This window comes from Pleuronectes platessa, chromosome 23, assembly GCF_947347685.1.
Source record: "Pleuronectes platessa chromosome 23, fPlePla1.1, whole genome shotgun sequence".
Classification (NCBI taxonomy): Eukaryota; Metazoa; Chordata; class Actinopteri; order Pleuronectiformes; family Pleuronectidae; genus Pleuronectes; species Pleuronectes platessa.
The window spans coordinates 3,763,970-3,788,479 of record NC_070648.1 but is presented as its reverse complement, the minus strand read 5'-3'; the positions used below and the strand labels follow the sequence as shown (position 1 = coordinate 3,788,479).

Sequence of the window (24,510 nt, the reverse complement as noted above, 5' to 3'; positions counted from 1 at the left end):
CTATGGTGTGATTGTCCTCTTTGAATCCAGTAGGACAGGGGTTTTCAACCAGGGGTCCGCGGCCCCCTGGTGGTCCGCGATGGCATTGCAGGGGGTCCGCGAAATTCAATTTGATATTTCAACACATTTCCAGATTACTCTTGAATATCGTGAAAAATATCTAAAATAAGAAAAATGTGTCTAAAATAATATAAAGGTGATGAGAGTAACCTTGAAACCGTCTTGGGGCTAGAAACTGCCAGTAGTTTTCCCCTGTCTTTGAGATGTAGTTTGTAGGATAGAAATTTTTATTTTCCCAAAAAGAAGGCCAAAAAGGGCAGAATTAATAATAAAATTATAAAATAAAACAAAAGAGCGGAAATAAAATACTTTGTATTAAAAAAATAAATTGGCATAATAGCCAAAACAATTAATTGCAATAACAGTCAACTTTACCACGTTCGCTGGTTGAGAAAAACTGTTTAGGAGAGCTCTAAGACACACACACACAGAAGTACTACCTACCTAGAATGGTGGTCCCGAGGACAAAACCTGTTGAAAACCCCTGCAGTAGGAAACTATTTTATAACATAACATGAGATACTGTGTTATATTTAGCCTTTTGTAGGTTTTGTGGAGTTAATCAAAATTCTATGGAAAAAAAATTATTAAAAGCTATCCTTGATAAATGGCAAATCACAGACTAGAGAGGGTCTCCCACTAACCAGAAGGTCTGTGGTTGGATCCTCCAGTTTGCAAAGTGTCCTTGGGTGTCTTATTAGCCCCTGAATGGGTATGAATGGTGTGTGATTGAAAAGGTTTTTTCTATAGAAGTGCAGTTTGAATTGGTACTTGTACTTTAAAGCGTTGTGGGTGGTCGATAAGACTCTAAAAGCACTACATGAATACAGTATATTTGACAGTAGTGTACTTCTCATATATTCTATTTATTAGAAAATGTGCGACTTCATTTTTTGGGCATGTGTTGTATGTACTAAGTTTGAAAGAAGGGCACATGATGGATTATTAACAGGTCAGACCAGTTTCTGCTGCTCAAGTAGACACTGAATATGTATTATTTAAATTTTTTGATTCTCTGTTGTTCTCTTTGAGTTTATATATCTCTTCTCCATGTTGTGTGTGTGGTAGTGGAGAGGTTTTATGACAGCCAGAGGGAGCCTTGGGTCCAGAGCAGCAGCAGCAACATGAATCACGAGGAGAGAAAAAACAGAGGCACAGATCGGTAAATCAGATCAAGTGAAGTAAAGGCTTCACACAGTTGTCCTCACATGCACTTGGGTTCTGTTAGCTTCTTCATTTGCCAGTAAATGTTCCACTTGTGGTTTTCCCGAGTGGAGAATTGCGGCGGCTGCCCAGACTGCACAGTCATGGCAAACATTAGCAGTTTAACACTTTATTAAAGGGCAAGAACAGAGGATTTTTAATCACAGTATTTGGTTGAATTATTCTAAAATCGCAAAAGTTAATATATTTTAACTGTTAAAGTCTTATTTATATGCTAATACCATAACAAATCCTGAATGCTCTTTATAAAAGTGTCAAATATGAGAAGTGAAGTTAAGCCCCTGTTCCCATGTTACAATTCAGGCCATGGTCCCAACCCCAGGTGTCTCACCATGACTCCCCCAGTGAGAGGCAGATCTCTCAGACCTCAGCCGACTATCAGTGCTCACAGACACCAGAAAGCTCCCTGTCATCCCAGCCCGCCTCCTGTTCCTCCTCCTCCTCCTCCTGCTGGGATCCCACACTCCAAAGGGAGACGTCTCAGACCGAAGCCCGTTATCAGTGCTCACAGGCCTATTCCCACAGAAAGCACTCCCAACCCCCTTCTTACCAGTCCAGCCAGGCTCCATCATCGATTCAGTGTGAGGCAGAAACCTTCTCCCATAGAGACAGATACAACCTGTCTCTGCAAGTACCAGCAAGGCTTTCTGAAAATCAGTGGAGAGAGTAAGTAGTACGAGTATTTAAAGTATTAATTATTAAGTTTAAAGGCCTCCATCTACATTTTCTTAAGTATTCATGTGGTGTATTTTTTTGGCTGATGTGAAGAGAATAATTCTCTTTTCTCTCTCATAGCAACACTGAAGAAATCAGGCCATCTTTCATCCTCAGTCTTTCTCCAGACGATAGGAGTCCTGATGAGGTATTGTTCCCCACAGTGGAAAACCCGGATACCCATAAAGAGGCGCCTGTTTTGGTTTATCAGCCAGTCTCATCCTGTCATAGCACAAGTTATGATACAGATAATAGCACAGCAGGTCCCCTGAAAGATGCAAAAGGCTGGAACATCCTCAGAAATGAGCTAGAAGGCGTTGTAGCTTCAGACACTCGTCTCAAGGGCAAGAAACTTCTGTCTGACCCCACTGAAGAGGCCCCTAGTGGCGGAGAACATGGGCCGATATTATATCTGCAATCAGAGGCTGAAACAATCAAGACTGGAAGGACACTTTTACCTCCCTGTGGTAGTTTAACAAGGCAAGAGACGAGCTGTTATTCAAATTCACCAAAGCCGATGAGACAAGGAGATGAGGAGGAAGATATGGAGCAGACACTGGATGTGTCTGAGGCAGCTACTGGAAAAATGATAGATGGTGAACATGAAATACACAAAGGAGCAAATGGGTTTAAGAATAAAGAGACGGGACAAGTGGATGCAACCCTACAAAATAAGACTGCATCACCCCATGAAATGAAAGGACCTCTACTGGGAACCAGTGAGATCACCAGTTTGGCATCTACAGCGAGTTATATGGACAAAACCTTCCTTTGTTATCCTGAGGTTGCAGAGTCAGGGCAGGAAGACGATAATGACGCTGTGTACAAACTTAATACACTAGAAGTCCAAAATGTTGAGCATCCACCTGTCGTTGAGAGTAAGGAGATACCAGTGGAGTGTTACACTGGCAGACCAGAAAGGGGAACCCACACAGTGAACCCAGAAGGAGCACTGGTGCAATGTGAGACCAACACATTAATCCAGAGTGACACCACTGCTGATGACCTGGACAGAGCCACAGAGAAAAGAGTAGAAGAAGTGATGAAGAGTGGATCTGAAGTGGAAACTGAGAGCAGGACAAATTCAGGAATTCATAGAGGGACAGAAGATGAGATGGAGACAGAACAGAGTTTATCTGATGTCCAGAAAAAGATTGAGAGAGATTGTAGAGAAGAGAGGGAGTTACAGAGAAGAGACACTAAGCCAGAAGAGAAGAGGACGGACAGAGATGAGTCAGTGATACTTCAAGAGGACAGGGAAGATGAAACAACCACAGGTAAATGCAGTATTGGCAAAGGTAACATGTAACTGAGGGATACTCTGAGGTGAGCTCGGTTTTGCTTTAAGATTATCTCAAATACTTTTATCTGCATGACTCGAGTTTATACAGTTCTGACTCATGTATAGTTCAACTACTCACCACTAGAGAGCGCTAGAATACCTTCCCATGCACATGCTGCAGGAGTTGCGCACCACAGCAGCACAGGCCAGGATCTTCAAATGATGCGGTCAAGTAGCCACATGAAGAATTCATTAAACAAGAGGGTCTCTTGAAAGAGCTCAATGATTAAGTATTTATTCCTCCCATTTATAGGTTCAAGAGAGTAAGAATTACTAAACACTGTCCTTATGGTCAAAAGTCCCAGTCCTGTGGCTGTATTACAGCAATGAGGAGGGGTGTGTGGAGTTTTGGGTTTTTAATATTTGATCAGAAAATGTGCCAATATCGCATTAAAGACCAGTAAGCTACTCTTAATGTTAAAAGTGTAAAGGCCTCAGGTCACGCAAACGTAAAACATTTATATTTTGGTTTTCTTTATACTGTGTTAATATATCATTGATCTGAAATCATAATTATGTGTATTTTTTTTGATGCCAGTTTCTGGTTCAAGGGGAAAAGCAGAAGAGCTAGAGTGTTTGAACTTGTGCCAAAAATCTTGCTCGTGGCTCTCAGCCATCTTTCTTTTTCAATCTGAGTGGCGGTGATGACAGAGCAGTGCTGAAGAGACTCAGCACTGATGAGAGATGTTGTGTGCCTGCTCACCTTTCAGCTGCAGGAAGGGAACTTGAGTCTCAGCAGCTGAGACAATGCTGAGTCAACACACACACACACGTACACAAACACACACTTAGCAACACAAGTTGTGTGGCAATAAAATGTCAGTTTGATCTCAGCCAGAGTCGGTGTTGGCTGACCTTGTCCTGTCTCGCACCGCTGAGGTCTCACACTGTGCAAGCGTCCACACATGCTTACGCAAACACGTGCTTACACAACAGAGCCTCGTCATCGATTGAGAACGTGTCTGAAAATTGATGATCAGATAGAAATGGTCTTACCTTCGTCCCTGCAGAGGACTCGGGGAGAGAGAGATGTCCCACACCGACGTCCCTGGAGTGTGAGACAAGAGGGTCAGAGGTGAACATGTCCTTTCTCCATCTGCACCAAGGCAACGTGCAAGTAAGTCTGTTGAGCAAGGTCATGGGTTTAAGACATTATTTGCCTTATTTGAATATATAATGTGAGGAAGATGGGGAGCACATGAGGCAGAGATCCAATGTTTCATAGATTAGTTTTTTACAAAGTCATCTTTTCTGAGAAAAGTACCTGACTACTCGTCTTTTTCTACAGAAATACTGACACATCTTTATGTTTCTCTGTTTGTATACGTCTCCCACTCTACTGCTGTAATCCCTGTATGTGGAGGCAGTGTCAACACCAGCATCAACACCAAAAAAGTCCTGAAATACAAAGCGCTGCATCCAAAAGGATTAGGCTTCTATTTCCCAGATGCACATAGAAATCAATCTGGCTTGTGCGAAACAGTGTGCTGTCGGCAGTACTGCAGAACGCCGACAAGTGATAGTTCCCCACTGAGTCATAACATAAAAAAAATCAAAATCCCTGACACAGTTGTCCACGGTGGATATTGGCAGAAAAAGAGAGGGAACCGCAAAGGGACAAAAGTAAAGGAGAGGAAGATGTGGGAGTGAGAGAGAGTGGAGAAGGAGAAGAAGAGATAGAAAGAGGAGCAGGACTTCACTGTATTGCTACGATCAGCAGCAAACGCACCGATCCATTCTCTCTCTTTCTCTCCTCATGCACTCCTTCACGCTCCACCTCAGCCACTGCCGGACTTCAGGCCCTGCTTCGGTTTTCTATCTGTATCCTGCAGCTCAGCAGCCGGGGTTGTTGACAGCGTCAGCAGGAAAACAGGGTCGTGTTTTCTGGGAAATGAGGAAGACTCTCCTCAGGGAGCTGAGTCACAGGGAATCCTACATATCTGTGCGCATACATAAAACTCATGGTCTACGAAAGTCCTCAGAAAACCCCACAATTTTTGATTTTAAGAAAATCCCCAAGTGCATGTGTGTGTGCACTTAGCGCTTATGCATAAATAGAGAGGGGACTTTATGGTTATGAATAATGGAGGTGTTCTTGAGATGCTAGAAAGGTTACAGGGAGGTGAGGACGTGAGGATCTGCTTTTCAGAAATGGAGCTCAAATTTCTGACCATCTTGTTCCTTCTCACCTTTCTCCCACCGCAAGTTTATGTCTCCTCTGTCCACTTGTACTCTGGCCTGTGTGGGGTCGTACCACTATGTTAAATATATCTTGCATCCCTTAATGATTCAAATAAGAAGTAGGGCAATTTTCTCAAAGATTTCGCAATCAGAGGAGTCGCCCTCTGCTGGTCAATCGAGAAAAAACTGGGACTTTTACATTGGCATCTCTTTCTGGACCCAGAGTCTATTACGTCCATTTGTCTTTACAGTCAATGCATCTAACCTGTTCATTGAACCTTTTCTAATCCGATTGTGTCGTCTCAAATATTCATTGTCATTCAGGCAGTGTCTTTGTGTCATGAAAAATAAATAAGGGTGAATTTGTGTGGGTGTGTGTCTGCGTCTGTGACCCTGTCCCAGCTAGAGGCCGACTTGTCAGACGAGCAGTGTCCTGACTGTCTAGGTTTTTGTCTGGGACAGAGCGCTGGAGGCTGAAAACACTCAGAACTACTCTCATCACATCATTTTTGTTTTGTTTCTTCTAACTTTTTGCTCTCTTGCTCACTTGTGAACTTTCTCATCTTTAACTAGCCCTACACACGAGTGAAAATGCTCAAATGTCCAGAGTTTAGGATTTTGGGGGATCTCTCAGAAATGGAACATAAGATTCCCTCTGCGCCCTCTGACTCAGCAGTATCTATATTCTTACCTGTTTTATAGAGCACCGATACAAGCGTCAGTGGAACCAGCTCAAGGACAGTACTGGCTCCAGTAAACCCTTTGGCTCCCGGACAAAACTCCTCAGCAGTCCAGGGCTTGGCCTCTTCTGCAGTACAACCAGACAGACTGGGAAGCTGCAACCCACTCTCTACTCTCCAGACTCGTTTACATCAGCATCGTCTTTCCCTGTCCTCCCCTCTGAAGAGGAAACATGAAGCACTTCACCAGCAGGATAACGCTCTTCCCAAAATCTGCCTAACAAGGCGTCTTCCAAAATGGAAACCACCTTGTTCCTCACAAGAAAAGGCAAGGGAAAGAGGAGTCAGGCCCAGTACCTCCATCCCTGAACGTCCAGTGGTTCCTCCACAACCACAGACAAAAGCCAGTCCTTGGCATGAAAAGGGAAAAGTACCAAAGGTACGAAAAAACTCAGATGTCCCACAACAAACTCGACAAAAGCGCAGTAAGTTGGAATCCACCAGGAATGTTTCCAAACCGGCTCGAGCCGCTGTGAGCTGCAAACTACCCCAGCACAAGCTGGCCAATCACGGGCCTGACCATGACACACATGGATCAAAAACATCCAATGACTGGGTTAAGAAGACTGAAACCCTGACGTCCGACCCAAGAGTAAAGGATTCTGGGAAGCTGAGCACAGACGAGAAGAGGCAGATGCTTGAGAAGGCAGAGCAGGCCAAGACCCTGGTGCTGACAATGGTGTATCAGGACGGAGCCACACAGTTGGACCCGGAGCAGGTGAGCTCACTTCTCTGGGTGTGAACCCCTAGCTGAGGAACCACTGGTCTAAAGAAATTAAAACACTTAAAATCCATAGGTAGCATTAAGTAATAAGCTGTCAGTCACTAATGTAATACAAGAAATATATGTTTACTTACATAAAACATGCATCTGTAAAGGAAAACAATAACAATGCTGTTTGCCCGTTTTATTTCTCTCTGATGGTCGGTGTAGAAGCTCCCTCCAGCAGTGTGTGGCCTCCTCGTGCTGATGATCGGGGAACATCTGGACCGCAGCACAGCCGAGGACTCTCTGGGGCCCAATGACAGTCTGGTCTATTTAAAACTGTCTGAACAAACACCTGCATGGGCCCAGCAACACAGCCTCCAGAGCCAGGAGCTCCTCACTAGGTCTGTGTATTAGAGATATGTGAGAGAGAGAATATGATCATGTTTGTTGTGTGAGTTTACAGTACATCTGTTTCTGCATCCTTTAAAAAACTTGTTTTATCTGTGTGTGTGTGTGTGTGTGTGTGTGTGTGTGTGTGTGTGTGCGTGTGTGTGTGTAGGGATATGCTGCTACAGGTTCTTTCAAGACGTCAACTGGTGGTGTGTTATAAAGCCAAGGATTTGCTTCGTACGGCTCTGCAGTTTTACAAAGGAGAACTAACCTCGACACAAGGTAAAGGATGATCTCTTATCAGTACACAGCACATATTGAAAACTGTTTCAGTATCATAAAGAGCTTTCCTCTGTGCAGTGGCAGGCTGTCACATCCAGGACCCACAGGTGTCAGGTTGGCTGCTGGATCCTGCTGATCCCTCCTCTTGCTTCCAGGATCTTCTCAATAAACACTGCAAAAGACCCAGAGCAACACCTGCCCTGGGTGCAAAGAGGGTCGGTTAAACTGGGAATCCAAATCCACTAAGAAAGCTCAACAGGGCCTGCTCCTCTCCATTTACTCTCTTTTTCTATGTCTGTCTGTCGTACTCTCAGGTTTCTCAGATCATCTCCAGCCTCTCATCCCTCTACTGGCTTAACATGGAGCTATGCTCTAAACTGCAGGTAAGCAAATGTACACAAACACACTTGTCAATCCAGAAGGCACAGATTACTGTACTGACTGTTTGTGTGTCCAGAACCAGAGGCTGTGGGAGCTTTACTCCGACATGGAGCTGAACATGATTCCTGTCCTGGCAGGTGAGAACTTCTATGTTCTCCTAAACAAATGTGACTTGAAGAAAACTGTTCTTTTATCTTAACACCCAAACCAGGGTTCTTCATTGAATGGAACCAGCTGTTAACTATATTTTCATTGGTTCACTGATGAGGGTTTTGTGGATTAGTGAACGTCTGCTTGTGTTGTTTCAGCTATGGAGAGTCATCACATCCACGTGGACAAAGAGGCTCTGAAGAGAATGTCAGACCTGTTGGGGGTAAGACGATCATCACTGCAGAGAAACACCCCCCCCCCCCTCCCTCCCCCCGCTTTATCATTTCAGTGTTATTAATAATCAGAGCCAAAACACTGTTGGGGATTTTTCCACACGGCTGCTGGAGGAGGAGACACACTTATCTCCTGCAACCAGGAGTTATCAGCCTTCGCCTTGTGGTTAATGTTGATTTCCCATCAGAACACAGCAATTAACCAGGAGAAGTGTTCTTAATCAAAATCCATTTGAAATGTATGAAAAGACGTGGAGATAATGACATTTCACAGAATCTTTATTGAACAGTCTTTAGCTGACAGTACCAGCAAACAGCAAATTAACCAGAATCCCTAAAAGGTAGTTAAGAAAACAAGAATCTTCACATAAATCCTTGTTCTGAAAAGGAAAATGTGTCACACAAAGTAAAAACCTTCTTGTGTTTGTGTCAGACTTAATGGAAAAGCTTCCTCGGGATGCAAACTTTTTGTTCTAGCCTGCGTTTAATTATTATGTTCAGCTCAGATGTTTACTGCATCATTTCTGAGCATTTTATTTTGGCTGCTGGAAACACGGTGCGGGAGGCAGCTGCTGCGTTTATACAGATGGGAGCACAACAGTGGGAGGATGTGGAAAAACAGAATGTCTCCCTTTTTCCTTCTTGTGGGTAGAATGGAGGAGGAGATGAGTGGATGTCCTCCGGGGACATGTCCTGTTTACTTACAGATAAAAGAGACGAGTGATCGTATTCACACAAGGACAGACATACAGATGCTATACACATAGATCAGTTTTGGGGGGTGGTCATAGACAAACGCACACTTACTCTTAAACACACTCACAACTCTTGCACAGGACAGCAGGGGTGTCACGGTGGAGAGAGAGAGCGCTGGTGTCTTGTCCTGTTGCTATAAATAGAAAGGAGAGTCTGTCTCTTTCCTTCAAGAGGCTGTGCCGCAGGAAGGAGCATCACTGTCTGCCTCTGCCAACACACACACAGAGGCACTGACGTTTTTGCAGACTGCTGCAGAGCTGTGTGTGTGTTTGTGTGTGTTTGTGTGTGTCTATCCATGCACATGTGCTCGTCATGCTCGTCCCCACTCTGTCTTGTTGGATTTCTTTCTATCTGTCAGGTTCACCTGTTTGAGACCAAGGAGATGATCCCTCCTGTCTGTCACGCTGCATCTCACAAACACGCTCATGTCATCGTTTGTTTTCAACACAACATCAGTCGGTCAAACATCGACTAATTAAACACTCTTCCAACTTCTCTCTGCGTTGTTTCAGATGTCGTTAATATCCAGACTAGATTAGATCCTTCTGTAAACATGTCAGAACAAAAGTGACATGAACGATTTCCACACCTTTGATGCAATTCAGTGAAAGTAATGATCCAAAATATTGGCTTCCATTGTTAATTGTTCGACATTATTCTTCCCTGTCAAGAGTATTTTATTTGTTAATTTTTCCTTATTTTTTGCTGAGGGTTAAGAACAGAGGATGTTGCAGCTTGTTAAGTTCTCCAATATCTTAATGGAGGCCTAACTAAAAAAGCTGGGAGAGGAAATCACATGGACCTCAGAGTGTGATAATACAGCAGGGGATGTTCCTGCACGAATATCCAAAAGGACCAAATAAAAACAGAACAAATATCTATCCATCTATCTAGTCCACTGCCTTACCCTCTCTCTCTCTCTCTCTGTGTGTGTGTGTGTGTGTGTGTGTGTGTGTGTGTGTGTGTGTGTGTGTGTGTGTGTGTGTGTGTGTGTGTGTGTGTGTGTGTGTGTGTGTGTGTGTGTGTGTGTGTGTGTGTGTGTGTGTGTGTGTGTGTGTGTGTGTGTGTGACTGTTGCTTACGCTCACTCCTAAGAGGCGAGCATTCAATATAGATGAGTCCGTCTGGAGCCTGCTCTGGGCAGAAAGTGAGAGACAGAGAAAGTACATATTTTGGCATTTGTCTTCCAGCTCTGTGACTTTTCCCCCCTTTCTCTCCTTCTCTGTCTCTTTCTATCAATCCCACTGTTTATCCTTCTCTCTCCACCCTCCTCTCCCTCATTGCTCTTTCATTGTGTCTGCCACGGTCCGCCTCGGCCTGTCATGCTGTCAAGTTCTGTCACTCGAACTGTCTCACCAGGTCTGACTTGTGTCTGGTTGTTGCCCCGGCCATTTTCCTCTCCTCTGCTGCTCACTCCTCTCCTCAATTTCTCCGGGTCTCTGGTTTTTCCCTCGCTCATCCGTTTTTTCCATCTTCACAAGGCGCCATTCGGATCATATTTCAACTATTTTCAAACATTTCACTTGTGAATGTCTCCGTCCCTCCTACGTTCCCCCACTCAGTCACTATGCTCCTCTTTCTATCTGAGGTCTCTTATTTCATCGACTCACCTCAACCTCTCTTCTCCCTTTTGTTTTCTATTCTTGTCCCTGTTTCTCTCTTCTCTTGTTCCCTTGGTTGCCTGTCAAGTTAATCAGTCAGACTTGTAATGAGCTGCTGGTTGTCTCGGCGTTAACCGACTCATAAAAGCATTTTCTTAATCCAAGCTCATGTTTGACTTTGCCCGTTAAACCTTGAATGTTCTATCTGTGTGTCTGTCTCGCCTCCGCCAGACTAAGATGAAGCAGCTGGAGCAGGAGGCCCACAGAGCAGCAGGACAAATATTCCTGGTCACCAGCAGCACTCAGCTACGAACAGTGTGTATACTTTCATGTGTACATAGGATCATGTGTATATCCATTCTCCTGATACTGTATGAGCTGTTTACCTCCTTATCATACCTCCTCCTGTATTGTGTTTGAAGGTCCTGTTTGAGAAGCTGCGGCTCCACGAGCGCTGCGAGAACAAGAAACTTCCCAAGACCATCAACACACAGCAGCAGTCCACATCAGAAGCTGCAGTATGGCACACACACAACACACACAACACACACAACACACACAACACACACACACAACACACACACACACATACAGTTTGATACTCAAATCTCAAATGTTTCATCTGAGAAAACCAGCTCAGTCTTATTTTAAGTTTCAGTTGAGATGAACCCAAAGGCACACACTCACATAAACACTCTCAATTCATATCCTGCCACACCTTTATTTCTTAGCCTTTGCTAAACAGAACTTAGAGATTTCCTAGGGTTAGGGTTAGGGTTAGGGTTAGGGGTTAGGGTTAGGGTTAGGGTTAGGGTTGAGCTCTTAAATAAGCAATATCTTCATATTCAGTATCTTTCTCTGTCTTCTTTTGTTGTAGTTGTTGCAGCTTCAGGACCTGCATCCTCTTCCAAAGATCATTCTGGAGTACAGACAGGTGAGTCATGTTTTAACTGCTTCTCATTCACGTGTCGACGGGTTTCTTTGCTCATTCAAGCCACAGTCTTATCCAGATCCTTTGCGTGGTAGCGAGTGTGTGTAACAATTGATTCATGAATAAAAGAGAACCCTTTTCAGTTCTTTCCAACACCTACAAACCTCTGTGTTACTACTAAAATGTTCCTATTTTTATCCCCAGATTCACAAGATCAAGTCCACTTTCGTTGATGGGATTCTCTCATGCATGATGAGTAAGGTGAGATAGTTTCATGACAGTTTTATGAGAAAGCTGTGAATGGATAATCTAAAATATACAAATGTCAAAAGTTGCACACTCTAACTTACAGGATATTTCACAATTTTGTATCTCTCCACTGTTCTCTGTGAGAGTAGAAATCCTCTCATCTTTCCTCCTTGCGGCTGAAACAGTGAAAAACAAGACAATCAAATCAAATCTTGAGTTCTCCCTTCAGGCAACACGGACTTCACAGCTTTTGTTTTTCTTTACTCCCAGTTTGTTTCTGCTTTACTGCACAAGAACATTAATTGTACGTTACCAGACAAAACCCATCTTGCCGGTTTGAATTGGCAGAGAAATCCCTGGCACTCTGTCTGGGTGTCGCTGCAGCAGCAGCTTGTGTTTGTCGATCTGTGCTTACTCAACTCTGCAAATGAGCCTGTCTGGCAAACTGGAGACCTGTTTGGCTTCTGGTGGTGGTGATTCATTTGCTGGTGGAGTGTTCTCTGGGTGCTGATAACAAAACCACATATAGATATTACTCATAACCTAGATATTAAATATGTGTTGTGTCATTTATGCATTTAAAAGTGACTCTGCAATATATGATTAAAGTAACTTGGCTGTTATTGGAGCATAATTAGCTGTTTACACTGCAATCATCGGCCAAGGTCAATTTATTTTCTACAGCTCAGGTTCACACCGTAGTTTCCCAGTTGTCAGGCTCATACGTTTGGCTGCAACCATAGATCTCTATCACATCCCATAACAGCAGCCCTGAGCAGAGTAGTGCTGTCGTAGGACCTGCAAATTGCACCAATGTGACTGGCTCCACAGTCTGTACACAGCCTGATCAAACCGGGCCTCAGGCGGTCGCATGGCACCGCTGAGGCCTGCTCGGTCCAACAGCACAATGAGATGACGGCGATGAGGATCGCAGCTGTGTTCAGGCTGAACTGGATGAGAATCAGCCATATGAAAACAAACTGATCACTCTCTGATATATATTATGTGAGAATATTATAATTGTGGCCGGCAGAATGTTAATTTTGTGCCTCAAAATGTTGTGTAAGTCTCTGTGATTTTTTTGGTATCTGACTCTGTCTCTCTCAACAACCCATCAGAACTACATCTCCTCGACATGGTACCAGACCAGCGTTGTGACTGGGAGAATCTCTGCCAAACACCCAGTAAGTATCATCTGTCTTCTGTCCCTTCACTTTACGTCTGTCCTCATTTCTGTGTCTGTAGCTCGTTGTATGAGTTGTGTCGGAGCTGTGGAGCTGTCCATGGTGCTGAACCGGACTGGGAAGTGGGTGCTGTTTGACATCTGACAAACCAGGTTCAAATCTCAGAACACTGTTAACTGGACACTTTGCAAATGGAAAATGTCTTAAAACTTGATATAAGTCTACTTTTTCAATATTAGAATAAGGTAACAGCTCATTAAAGGGACCTAGAATCCTTTTTAGTGAAAACTGGATTTTAAGAACTTGACATTCTCCATAATCAGGGCCTAAAAAAAAACTTTGGCTTGAACTAAGTGTTCTGAGATTTGATGTCTGGTTGTGTTTACCATTCACGCACAACATCTGCTTTAGTTCCATTCCAACAAAACAGAAGGAGGCTGTCTGGGCTTGTATGAAACAGAATATGGTTTTCATCCTGTTCTTTGTTCTTCGCCAGCTTGTTTCTTTTTCCCCTTTCTGTTTATCCCGGCTTTGTACATATGAAGGACACCCTGAATGGAACTCACTGCATGAACACACATAATACTAAATTATTAACTTGAGAATTGGCATGAAAAGAGATGTTTTCAAAGGGAGGCAACTTGTTTGAGTGTGTGTGTGTGTGAGTGAGTCTGTGTGTGAGTCTGTTGTACTTTAAAAACCATTAAAAGTTTTCGGGTGTAGTACAGGGTACTTTATGTAGCTGAGATCATCGAGCGACTACCACATTCCCTGTTTCTGTCTCCCAGTTGATTACACCTCCAGACACAATGTGCTACAGAGCACACAGATGAAGAGCAGACAAACAAATGCTTTGTCTCTTTTTTACTTGTCAACTTTGATATCACCTCCTCCCTTACTACCTCTCCTGCTCTCTATCCCCTCAGTGTGGGGCGGTCGATAGCTCATTTATTTCGACATTACCCAACTGTCAGGGTCCAGAGGTTCTGTCTGTGAATACTGGTCACACACACACACACACACACACACACACACACAGAGCTGTGGAGACAACTTTTCTAATCTCACTTAGCGACTGGGGACCGGTGTGAGCTACACAGTAAATTGATCATGCTGCTAAATGATATACGACTGTTGGGCAGCTGTAATTTAACTCAACTCTGTCCCCTCTGCTTTAATGCAGGTCTGGGATTTGGCCGAGCATCTTCCCATTTAGTGTTTGATGTGTTAGTGTGGATGACAGTTTGGTCTTTGACTTTTATAATGTGCCATATTTTGAATTTGTTCACAATGGAAGTGATATTTTATACAATATAGTCTTTAGAAGAAGTCAGAGATTCAACGAGTCTGACAGCAGTCCCACACAGTTATAAAATCCTAAATATAATAAAGGAAATCATCCATGGCGGTAAAATACTTATTAGTCTGATTGATTGACATGAAAAGATAATTTCACCATTAGTGCTTCAGAAGACAGAGGAGCTCCCTCCAGCCTTTCCTCAAATAAAATGAATTATTCCAGCATATAAGTGAAGTTCACTCATGATTATTCTCACCGTGATGTGGACTCGTGGAATGAGCTGGTGGTTAATTCGAGCCTCGCCCAGTGTTCCCACTCATGTCACATTCTGTTGCTTTGCTTGAAAAACGCTGCAGATTATTCAGTAGTTTTTTAGTTAAGGGAGAAAAAAGGAGCAGCTCTGCCACTTCTACAGTTCACATGCACATGCATATGATAATGAGCCGTGTTGCGGATGTGGTTCAGCTTTCATCTGTGGGTTCGATCAAGGTGAAGCCAGACTGCAGCAACAAAGGGGAGCCTGCATTAAAACAGCACAGAACAGGACAGCCAATAAAACTGGTGCTGAGTTTAAAGCACTGCAAGCAGAGGGACGTGGGGGGTTCTCTACTCTGCCTCCTCTGCTTATATCTTCTAAAAGCACAAATCTGAGCAGCCTGCGAGCCTCAGCGTCCGTTTCTCCATCTCCAGAGTTTCTATCTCTGTGTTCTTTGCTTCTCCCTTTTTATTGTCGTATTCTGTTTGTTTGTTTTACTCCCTCCCCATTAAATTCTGTATTTTTTGTAATTCTCAATTTTAATTCTCTATGTACATACCCATGTCTTTCTTGTTCCCTCCTTCCCAGTAGGGATTACGGTACCTGGACTTTGTGTAGGGGCCGATACCAGTGCATTTCAAAGGAGAACTTATAATTCTTTCATCTGGCTTATGCTACACGACTGAAAATCACAAGGGCTGTTTTGGAGCAGCGATGCAGAAAACTAAATTGCGTTTTTTTCTGGTTGAAACTAATATACTTTAAAGATGTGGCATCGGATCAATACAGAGATTTACACACTCACAGAGGCTTGACCCCTATCGGTATCAGAACATCTCTAATTAACACTATTGACGGTGTAACAGTGAATCCAGGTGGTGCAGATACCACTGAACTTCCTCCCTCTCTACCTCCATGTGGATGCACTCAGATTTCTGGGTCCTTTATGCAGTGCACCAACTATGTATCATCTGCTCCTTTATGGCCCTAGAAGATTTATACGCTCATGCCACCCACAAATGCACCAAACTCAATCACTCCCTCATGCAAATACACAGAGAACAGATGGAAACATGCAGTGCTGCTGTCAATTTGAGATTTATGGCAAACAATTTGTTCTCGTCTCAATTTCTCTCCTTAACACATTTCTCTTGTGTCCACGCGTTTTCACAGCGACTCATTAAAATCTCATAATTCAACCGAGGGCATTCTACCTCTAGATTCAATGCACATTTACCTCTCCCTATAATTTAACCACAGTCTAGAGTTACAACAACTCTACACTGATCACGTTTCTCTCATATCCTGACCAAAAATATTCGATATGGCAAAGAGTTTTTTGTTCCTCCTCCCAAACTGCGAGCTGAGCTTCCTTTACGGCTTCTCAAGCACTTTTGTGTTGGTTTAGGATTACTCCGCATTTAGTCATTAAATGTTTTACACTCACACAAAGCCCTCCCAGGCTGATCTCAGCACTTCACTGAAGAGTGTGTCATGTTCTCTGCTGACTCACCGGCAGTGTTGAACACACTGTAGTGCATGCACACAACTGAAAACACAGACAGGGACACATTGGTGTATATACAATATATATATGCATATATTCATCATTGAATTTATCACTGTGTGAGCAGGAAACCCCTTCCCCTCTGGGTCCTAGTGCCCTCCAGTCCCCTCAAGTACTAATGGAAATGCTGGTTGTGGACTTTGTGGCCGCGTGCAGACCTCTACACTCTGCACAGATGCATTTTGCGGTTGCTGCGTAAATGGAGACAGTGTAATAGTTTGTGTGTCTGTTTGTGTGTGGGCACAAACAGCCAGTGTGCATAAAGACATCAATGTGTATGATGTGTAGTACGTTGTGCATGTGTTCTGTCATGAGTCATTAAATTTGTGCAGCCCGATTAAATTACCCCACACCAGCTCAGAGATCCAGTCGTGCCCGTCTGTTTAACAAGGCATCGCTCCTCTGAGACTCGCTCTGTTTCTCTGTGGGCTCATGTGAGCGCAGGGTGAATTTGCAGTGCGCCTTTCATTCAATTTATGTGTAATTAGTGGCAGATGCACTAATGTACTAGTGTCACTCCCTGATCAGTCCAATAATTTAAGATAAATGGTTGTGCGGTCGATTGTGAATTTATGATGCCTGCGCAGCTAGAATCCTGAGTCAGCAGAACGAGAGGACACATCCATGTTGTAGGAAACAGCTCCTTCTTCAGTCAAGGCTCTGGCTCCTGTAGCTCATTACAAAATCCTCCCCTGCTGGGACGACCTGCTGCAGTTCACTGGTGGAATTAACATAGAGACGCTGAATTAACACAAAGAGGATACAAATCATTTACATAAACCACAGAGCAGCTTTGAGAAACTACTTCTGCAGGTTTTAACATCGTTCATCAAATTGAGGGCTGGTGCATCTGTAAGACCAATTTATCGACCTAAAAGTGTCCCAGAATCCACTTGTTCTAAATCCCTCATACACTGAGGCGAAGGATTCAGATATATGATGAAAGTTATGTTTTATTGTTTTAGTTTTAGCGTATCAGCCCCCAAAACCCTGTCATTATCCAGCCCTTTCCCTTTGTAAAGACTCATAGTGCCCTGGTGTGCATTTTACCTGCATATCTCATCCAATGCTAATCCAGAACCATGAATCCCTGAGTCAGCAGCACTCATAGGTGCTTTGTCACCCAAGTGTCATTGTCAGGCTCCTGTCGGGTCCCAGCAGAACCAGTGGAGGACCAATCGGAGCAGATTGCAGGTTCATTATCAGGCTACGTTAAAGAACACAAACAGTGGGGTTGTTGTGGAGAATCAGGGACGATGCTGCTGTCCCCGGTTTGAGTCATGGAGAGAAAACAACAGAGGAAACTCATGAGCATGATTCAGTGGCCCATTCAGAGTCAATGAGCCTGGGAGAGTGTGTTGCCGTGTTTGGCACACAATGGCTCAGGCATATTTTCAAGCAGTGTTTCAGTGTGTGTTTGTTTTGTGTCTGACAGTCCAGGAATATTTATGTTGTGTGTGTTTTTTTTTATGTGTGCAGTACCCGAGTGTTTGTGTCAGCTCGGTATAATTCATGCACGTTGATGTAATTAGGGGAAGGCACAACAACATCAGCCGCCATTTAATGGAGCCTATCCTGCGGAGGTGCTCATGTGAATCTGTTTGTGTGCATTTTTATTTGCCGCACACACGTTGTGCGACTTCTCTCTTGCTCTCTCTGCGGTTGAGATCCCAGCTCTCTCTGCTCCACTACTTCAATTGTCATAAGAACCGTAAGAGTCTCAGACATTTAGAGAACAGAATAAATGCGCTCGTGTGTGCGTTTGTTTCTGCACTGGTTTGGAGCCTTGCCAGTCTCTCTCAGTCTCACTCCCACAGTGTCCACTAATGAACTGGTTCTCTGTTCCTCACGCACAGTGAGGGTGATAATGACTTAGCTGACACACAGAGAAGGCGTTTGTGTGAGTGTGTACTGCGAGTTCTCCCTCGCCCCTTTATTAACGAATGACTATTTTAAGACAGATAATATGCACACGTTGCTTCTGTGATTGTTTCTGTGTCCTCCTGTGACTGATGTGTGCTGCATTTATATTTATACCTGTTACTGGTAATTGGTGTGCTCACCTGGACCTGGAATTATACAAGTTCAAATGCTCTTTCTCTCTCTCTTAAGTTTGAGTGTAGGAGGGGATGCAGGGAATACATTTGCCCAGTGGGTGGCACCGTCACTGGAGTTGCTGTAGGAGCAACATTTCACTAGTAGGTTCTTCTGGTCACTGGTCCGTTTGTTTGGACTGTACCAAAGTTGTAAGTGCTCATGGAATCACATCATATACACTCGCTGCATTTAACAGGTTCCTAATTGATTATTAGTCGTGTTCCTCTTGTTAGGCCCCCTGCCGTCCTGCTGGCTCTGACCTGTCATCTTTAGCAGGTGCCTGCAGGCAGGAAGTGATTGTTAGAGTAATGTAATGGAAACTGCTTACACCTCCACCTCGACTACACACACCAGCTCCATCTAATTTTCACTCTCTCTCTCTCTCTCTGTCCTCCACACACCACTGACACAAATAGCTGTTATGTTTCTGAATAGTTATCTGATAAATAAAACACTTATTTGACATGTTAACTTAAAATGCGGCTCCCCCCTTGTCGCAAATGTCCACGATGTGTGTGTGGCAGCAGGTATTGATATATAGATGTTTATTGTCTGTAGGCTCGTGTGTGTGTGTGTGTGTGTGTGTGTGTGTGTGTGTGTGTGTGTGTGTGTGTGTGTGTGTGTGTACAACTGTATTGTCAGCACTGAGCAGAGCAAGCTGACCTGGGCTATTTTATGTTTTACAATTCCTCATTCATCCTCTCTCTCTCTCTCTCTCTCTCTCTCTCTCTCTCTCTCTCTCTCTCTCTCTCTCTCTCTCTCTCTCTCTCTCAGACTGCGGTGATGCATGCGCAGTACAGTCCCTCCGCATCTCTGACATTTAATCATTGGATTCTCGTTTGATGATATTTGTTTCTGTCGCTCTCTCTGTTCTGCCTTTCCGTCTCCTTGATTGTGTTTTCATCCTCTTTCCCTTCTCATCCCTCCTTTCACCCTCACATCTGACTTTCCCTTTAAAGAATATCTGATTGCAGAATGAAACACACGGCACTACTCACTTTTACATAAGAATAATCAACAAAGCTATAGACAGTAGGATGCTTACTTCCTAAATGTGTAGAGGTCTGAATTATGATTAGTTTGTTGTAGCTTGGACCATCTTTACATTTGCATCAGTTTTCTTCTGTTGTCTTACCTGTGCAGCACATTGTGTGTACTGTTGTGTCTATGACGTGTTGCAGCAGCAGCAGAGAAACTTGTGTATAAGCTGAAGAAGGAGGTCAGAGTGTACCCTGGATAAATTAGTGTGCTGACAGTGTTTCAGGAACTTCACTGTGCTCTGCATAGTATATGTTGCCTGTGTGTGTGTGTGTGTGTGTGTGTGTGTGTGTGTGTGTGTGTGTGTGTGTGTGTGTGTGTGTGTGTGTGTGTGTGTGTGTCTGTGTGTCTGTGTGTCCAGATTCCTGATTTATGCTGCCGTCACTGCGCATGATGGGAAAGCTGAGCATTCACATCTGACACAGTGCATCACCTGTCACATCACAGGGCAACACACACACACACACCGAACACACACACATAAACACATACACACACACACACATTTGCAATTACCTCTTTCATTCACTCTGCCCCCAAATACACACTGCGGGTTATTTATCTCACACAAAGTTTGTGTGTTTCTGCATTAAGGGGCTGGTGCCTGGTCCCTAATGTATCGTTTCCACTGTCCACACCCTGTCACTGCAGTCCTGTCTTTTCATAGTCTCTCTCTCTCCCCTCTCTCCCCTCTCTCCCCTCTCTCCCTCCTGAATAATTAATGAGCTGTGGAAACAGAGAGCTGTTTCTGTTTCTCTCCGGATTTCACACAACCATGCACAGTCACTGTGGGCTCAAACCAACTACATGCACAGTTGTATTCTGAACACGATGGAAGACACTTAAGTTATTGTTTCTGTGTGTGTGTGTGTGTGTGTGTGTGTGTGTGTGTGTGTGTCAGAGAGCAAGTTTCCATGTCATTCCCCTTATACATACTGTCAAACCTTGTACTGTGTGTGTGTGGGTTGGTGTGTGTGCCTGTCTGTGTGTTTGAAGGGTGGTTACAGTGGGATTAACTGGGATTAAAAAGGAACTGCTGAGTATGAACCTACTTTTTTCTTCTCCCCATCAAACGGTGTGTGCGTGCTTATGTGTGAGCTTTTCCATTTTCCTCCTTCAGGCAGAAGAAAACTGCATGCATGTATTTATGTGTGTGTGTGTGTGTGTGTCTTCATCAGCAGCATGTTAGATTACTCGCTGGTTCGATGCAGGGTGGGCATTAGATTCCTATTTTAAGACGTGGAAGATAAAACTGGAATATAGAACTCACACATCTCTGTCATAAAGTTGTTTTTCAGTTTTTTTCTTCAGGGAAAAAAGGTTTGAGATACAATGCAGCCTATTTTCCAGCATAAACTAGAGTCCTAGAATTGCAAATGAAAAATAACCTCATGAAATACGCTTTTGGAAAATTGAGCTGCATCATTATAAATGTCGGATCTGTTTGTTTTTTTACAGCTTGGTCTTTACTTGGGGCAGAATTCAGGATATTTCAGTATATGACCTTTCTCTCTTGTGCAGAAGCTATTAGTTCATTCATGATTCCTCAGTGGGGAATAAATGATCTGCACAAAACCCACTTCCATCGAGTAATGAGAGACTATTACTGTGTCTACACACTAAATGAGGCTGTGTTGACAACTTGAGCCTGCTGACAAAATATGTTTTGTCTCCAAACTAGAACTTCCAGGCGTTGCCCAGACAGCCTCTTCAAATCACCAAGAAGCAGTACATCCAAGGTAAGGCACACACACACACACATTAACACACACAGACACACACACACAGAAACACCCCTCCCACATGTAGTGGAGAATGAGACACTAATAGATGTTGATGATGAGCAGAGAGGTGGAGTATATGACGATAGTTGTCGCTAAGGGAAATTAATCACTAAATGGGAACTTCTAGCTGTGCAGATTTTTTTTCCCAAAGTTTCAGGGATCATATGTAAACTGGAAGATAACTTGCTGGTCAAAATAATTCACCTGCACCATTAATGTCACCATTAACGTGCAAAGTCCTGATGTCATGGCTTTACGTCCTTTGATAAACGATCAGCTCCTAATTAAAGATGGCGGCTTGTTGTGTTGTGAAGTCATCTCCTATCTGCAGCGCTGCACTTATCACTTTCCTGAGGTGCAGGATTAGCCGTGTGACAGTATTTCTCAGTTTGTAAATGAATAAAACATCATAATGTGTTTTATTGGCCCGGCCACGTCGACTCTGCCTCCTGTCGTAGCTGCAGTGGTCTCACCCTCAACTCTACACCTCTATTTCTATCCCCTGCTCTCTTGCTGCCTCCTTCTTTCTTCCCCGTTCTCTCTCTTCGAGGGATTCGTAGGTGCTACCACCAGCACTCCTTCTCCTCACTCAGAATCCCAAAGCTCCTTGTCATCAAATCTCCTTCAGTCCATCCTGCACATTGTCCCTCCTCTCCCTCTTGCCGTCTGTCATCCCCATATCACTTCTGTTCTCGTGCCTTCAGGGCAGAGTCTGCAGCCTTGAACACAACTCATTACAGTGCAGTATTTGTGTGTGTGTGTCCTGCAGCTGCTGAAGAGGTGTTTTCACCTTGCTGACATAGGATGTGATGGCTCATTGTACTTGACCTCATCAGTGCAGAGTGCAGTGATAGATGGATCCTCATTGGATTCTGATTTGTGTCTAAATGCAGCGATTTGGCTCCACAACCTAACTAAGTTAGGTGTATTGACTCTTTATTGCTGCACTAAGCCCCCAGCTGCTCACTGTCAGTGTTTCTCTGAGTCTGTCTGTGTCACTGTCTGTCAGCCACACAAAAACACACACACAATGTATTTATTATCACAATCTATCTGATAAGCGAAGTTTGTGCGTGTGGTGTAACACAACTATCATTTGCTGAACACTGTACATTGTCATGGTTTCAAATGCAGACAACCTGAAAAATTCTAAACCTGCACAGCCGGTACTGGAGGGCACTAGAATTAAGTTCATGCATTTTAACCAGCAGCGACTGAGGCGTGATGTGGTGAAGTGTTCCTCAGGGCTCTGTGTTTGGTCCCACAGGAAAGGAGGAGGAGACGGTGACAGTTCACCCCCGAGCCATGTTCATCCCTCAGAAGGGCTGCACCTTCCTCGCTGCAGGTTGGTCAAAAAATAAACTCAAAACAACACAAACCGCTGTGTGTTGTGCAACTAACAAGACCTCACTCATAGACTTACACACATGGTTTGACACAAATTGATTTTTACCCTTAGCTGCTTTTCAGGGCCGTTGACCCAAAGTTCCTGCTCCACAGCTAAACCACATTAGTTCTGCATTTATGGTTGAACCTTGTGGGAAAAGTGTGTAAGTCTGTTGACAGCAGTGCATATGAAAACTGGACAAGTGAGTTCTTGTGCTGCTGTGTTGTTGTACCTCCATGTGTAGCATCTAATCAGAGTAACTGTTTTGCCTCGGTTATATTTGTCTTTCGAGTTTGTAACTTACAAAAAACCCTCATGTTGACCCAAGCTCAGCTGGTCTGAGGTCAGTTTGGGGTGTGATGCCGGTCCGTGCTCTGCAGAGAGAGGACACTGTGAGCTTGGGGGGGGGGGGGGGGGGGCTTCTCGAGGGGGGGAGGGCCGGGCGTCTGCTGGCCCTGACAGTGTGTCGCCCACTTACACAACCAGACGGATGAACCAGGGTTAGCAGGAGGACAGCAGTGAAAAGGAGAGAGGATCCCACATGGACACACAACATGGCAGCAATTCACGCCAACACATGCCCACAACAACCACACACACACACACACACACACGTACGTTTAGAGGCAAGGTTGCCATGGAAACAACCCCTCCTCACCCAGTGGTGTCCTCTGATGTCTTTCCCAAAGTGGAGCATCTGCTGAGCATGTGTGTGTTTGTGTGTGTTTGTTTAAACTATCATCTCCCGAACCCTAAACAATTTGAATCTCAATGAAGACTGAAGTTAAAGGTAAATAACACATTATTTAACTTAAACAATCCAACAACCCATGACACTCTTCCTTTGGCCTGTGCTGGTTTGCTTATTCTTTCTGGAAGCTCTTCACCACCAACCACAACCCACGAGGGACATTTCATATTCTCAATTTGCAGGTTGTTTCTCCCTCTAACCTTCAGAGTCTGTGCTGTACTGCAGAGCAGCACTGACGGCTGCTCAGGCCTCTGTGGCTGGACACATTAAAGATGTATGACACTTAGTCCGCACAATATCTCAGTACGTTGTCCAAGGAACTGCAGGAGCTGGTGCCCTCTTATTTATGGTTTTTAATATCTGTGATCTAAAGCATTATATGGAAATTAAATTGTCAACAATTCCTAAGGTTCCTAAGATTCCTAACAAATACACATCTTTTATGCATAATTTAATCTATAAAATAAAACTTTTCCTCTCACCAACATAAAACGCAGATACTGATATTTCTCTGAAGGGCTCATACTATTTATATATTGCTAGGGCTCTAGTTATTAGGGCTACAAATAATAATTTCTTACTTATATATTCTTTTGTTAGTAAAAATAGTAGATGCCTATTGTTAAATTATCAAAACCCAACAAAACTTGTCAATCAACAGTCATTGTGCTGTCAATCATCCAAACTGCTGTGGCTTCAGCTCCAGTACCACGCATTGAATGTTGTTCAGGAGAAAGTGCCTCTTGTTTAAAAAATTCACATCTCAAGTGAGTGGAGACCAATAGTGAATATTCAGCTTATTAATAATGAATGTACAAATAAAACTAATCAGATTGAGCATCTTAAAAACTACATCTTCTATGTAGTTTCAGTCTGAAGGTGAGACAGGATCTGCTCTAGTTGAAGGGTCGCTCTATTGACAGCTTACTGCGGATCAGAGCTATTTCTGTATGGATCAATACCAGGATTCTTGATTGTGGCATTTTTATCACAGAGACAGGGGGACGCAGGAGAACACACACACACACACACACACACACACACACACACACACACACACACACACACACACACACACACACACACAATCCTACATTCACGTTTAGTTTTCTGTTTCATACATTTAATTCTTACAAAAATCCATCCCCATAATCTTCCTTTCTTTCTATTCATGCCACTTTCACACACACACACACACTTGTAC

At 43.8% G+C, this 24,510-nt stretch overlaps 1 protein-coding gene across 1 annotated transcript in view; it reads left to right on the top strand.

Annotated features, from left to right (window-relative positions):
• The first annotated feature begins 2,515 nt into the window (after nt 1–2,515).
• poln (polymerase (DNA directed) nu) overlaps nt 2,516–24,510 on the top strand; it is a 34,158-nt gene continuing 12,163 nt past the window's right edge. The window contains exons 1-17 of the mRNA XM_053416691.1: nt 2,516–3,275; nt 6,224–6,334; nt 6,487–6,640; nt 6,706–6,979; nt 7,196–7,371; nt 7,530–7,642; nt 7,721–7,857; nt 7,957–8,025; nt 8,100–8,160; nt 8,332–8,396; nt 10,994–11,077; nt 11,185–11,280; nt 11,640–11,696; nt 11,898–11,954; nt 13,061–13,126; nt 21,066–21,123; nt 22,436–22,513. Of these exons, the coding sequence (XP_053272666.1) occupies nt 2,516–3,275; nt 6,224–6,334; nt 6,487–6,640; nt 6,706–6,979; nt 7,196–7,371; nt 7,530–7,642; nt 7,721–7,857; nt 7,957–8,025; nt 8,100–8,160; nt 8,332–8,396; nt 10,994–11,077; nt 11,185–11,280; nt 11,640–11,696; nt 11,898–11,954; nt 13,061–13,126; nt 21,066–21,123; nt 22,436–22,513 (2,416 nt within the window). The remainder of the gene's footprint in view (nt 3,276–6,223; nt 6,335–6,486; nt 6,641–6,705; nt 6,980–7,195; nt 7,372–7,529; nt 7,643–7,720; nt 7,858–7,956; nt 8,026–8,099; nt 8,161–8,331; nt 8,397–10,993; nt 11,078–11,184; nt 11,281–11,639; nt 11,697–11,897; nt 11,955–13,060; nt 13,127–21,065; nt 21,124–22,435; nt 22,514–24,510) is intronic.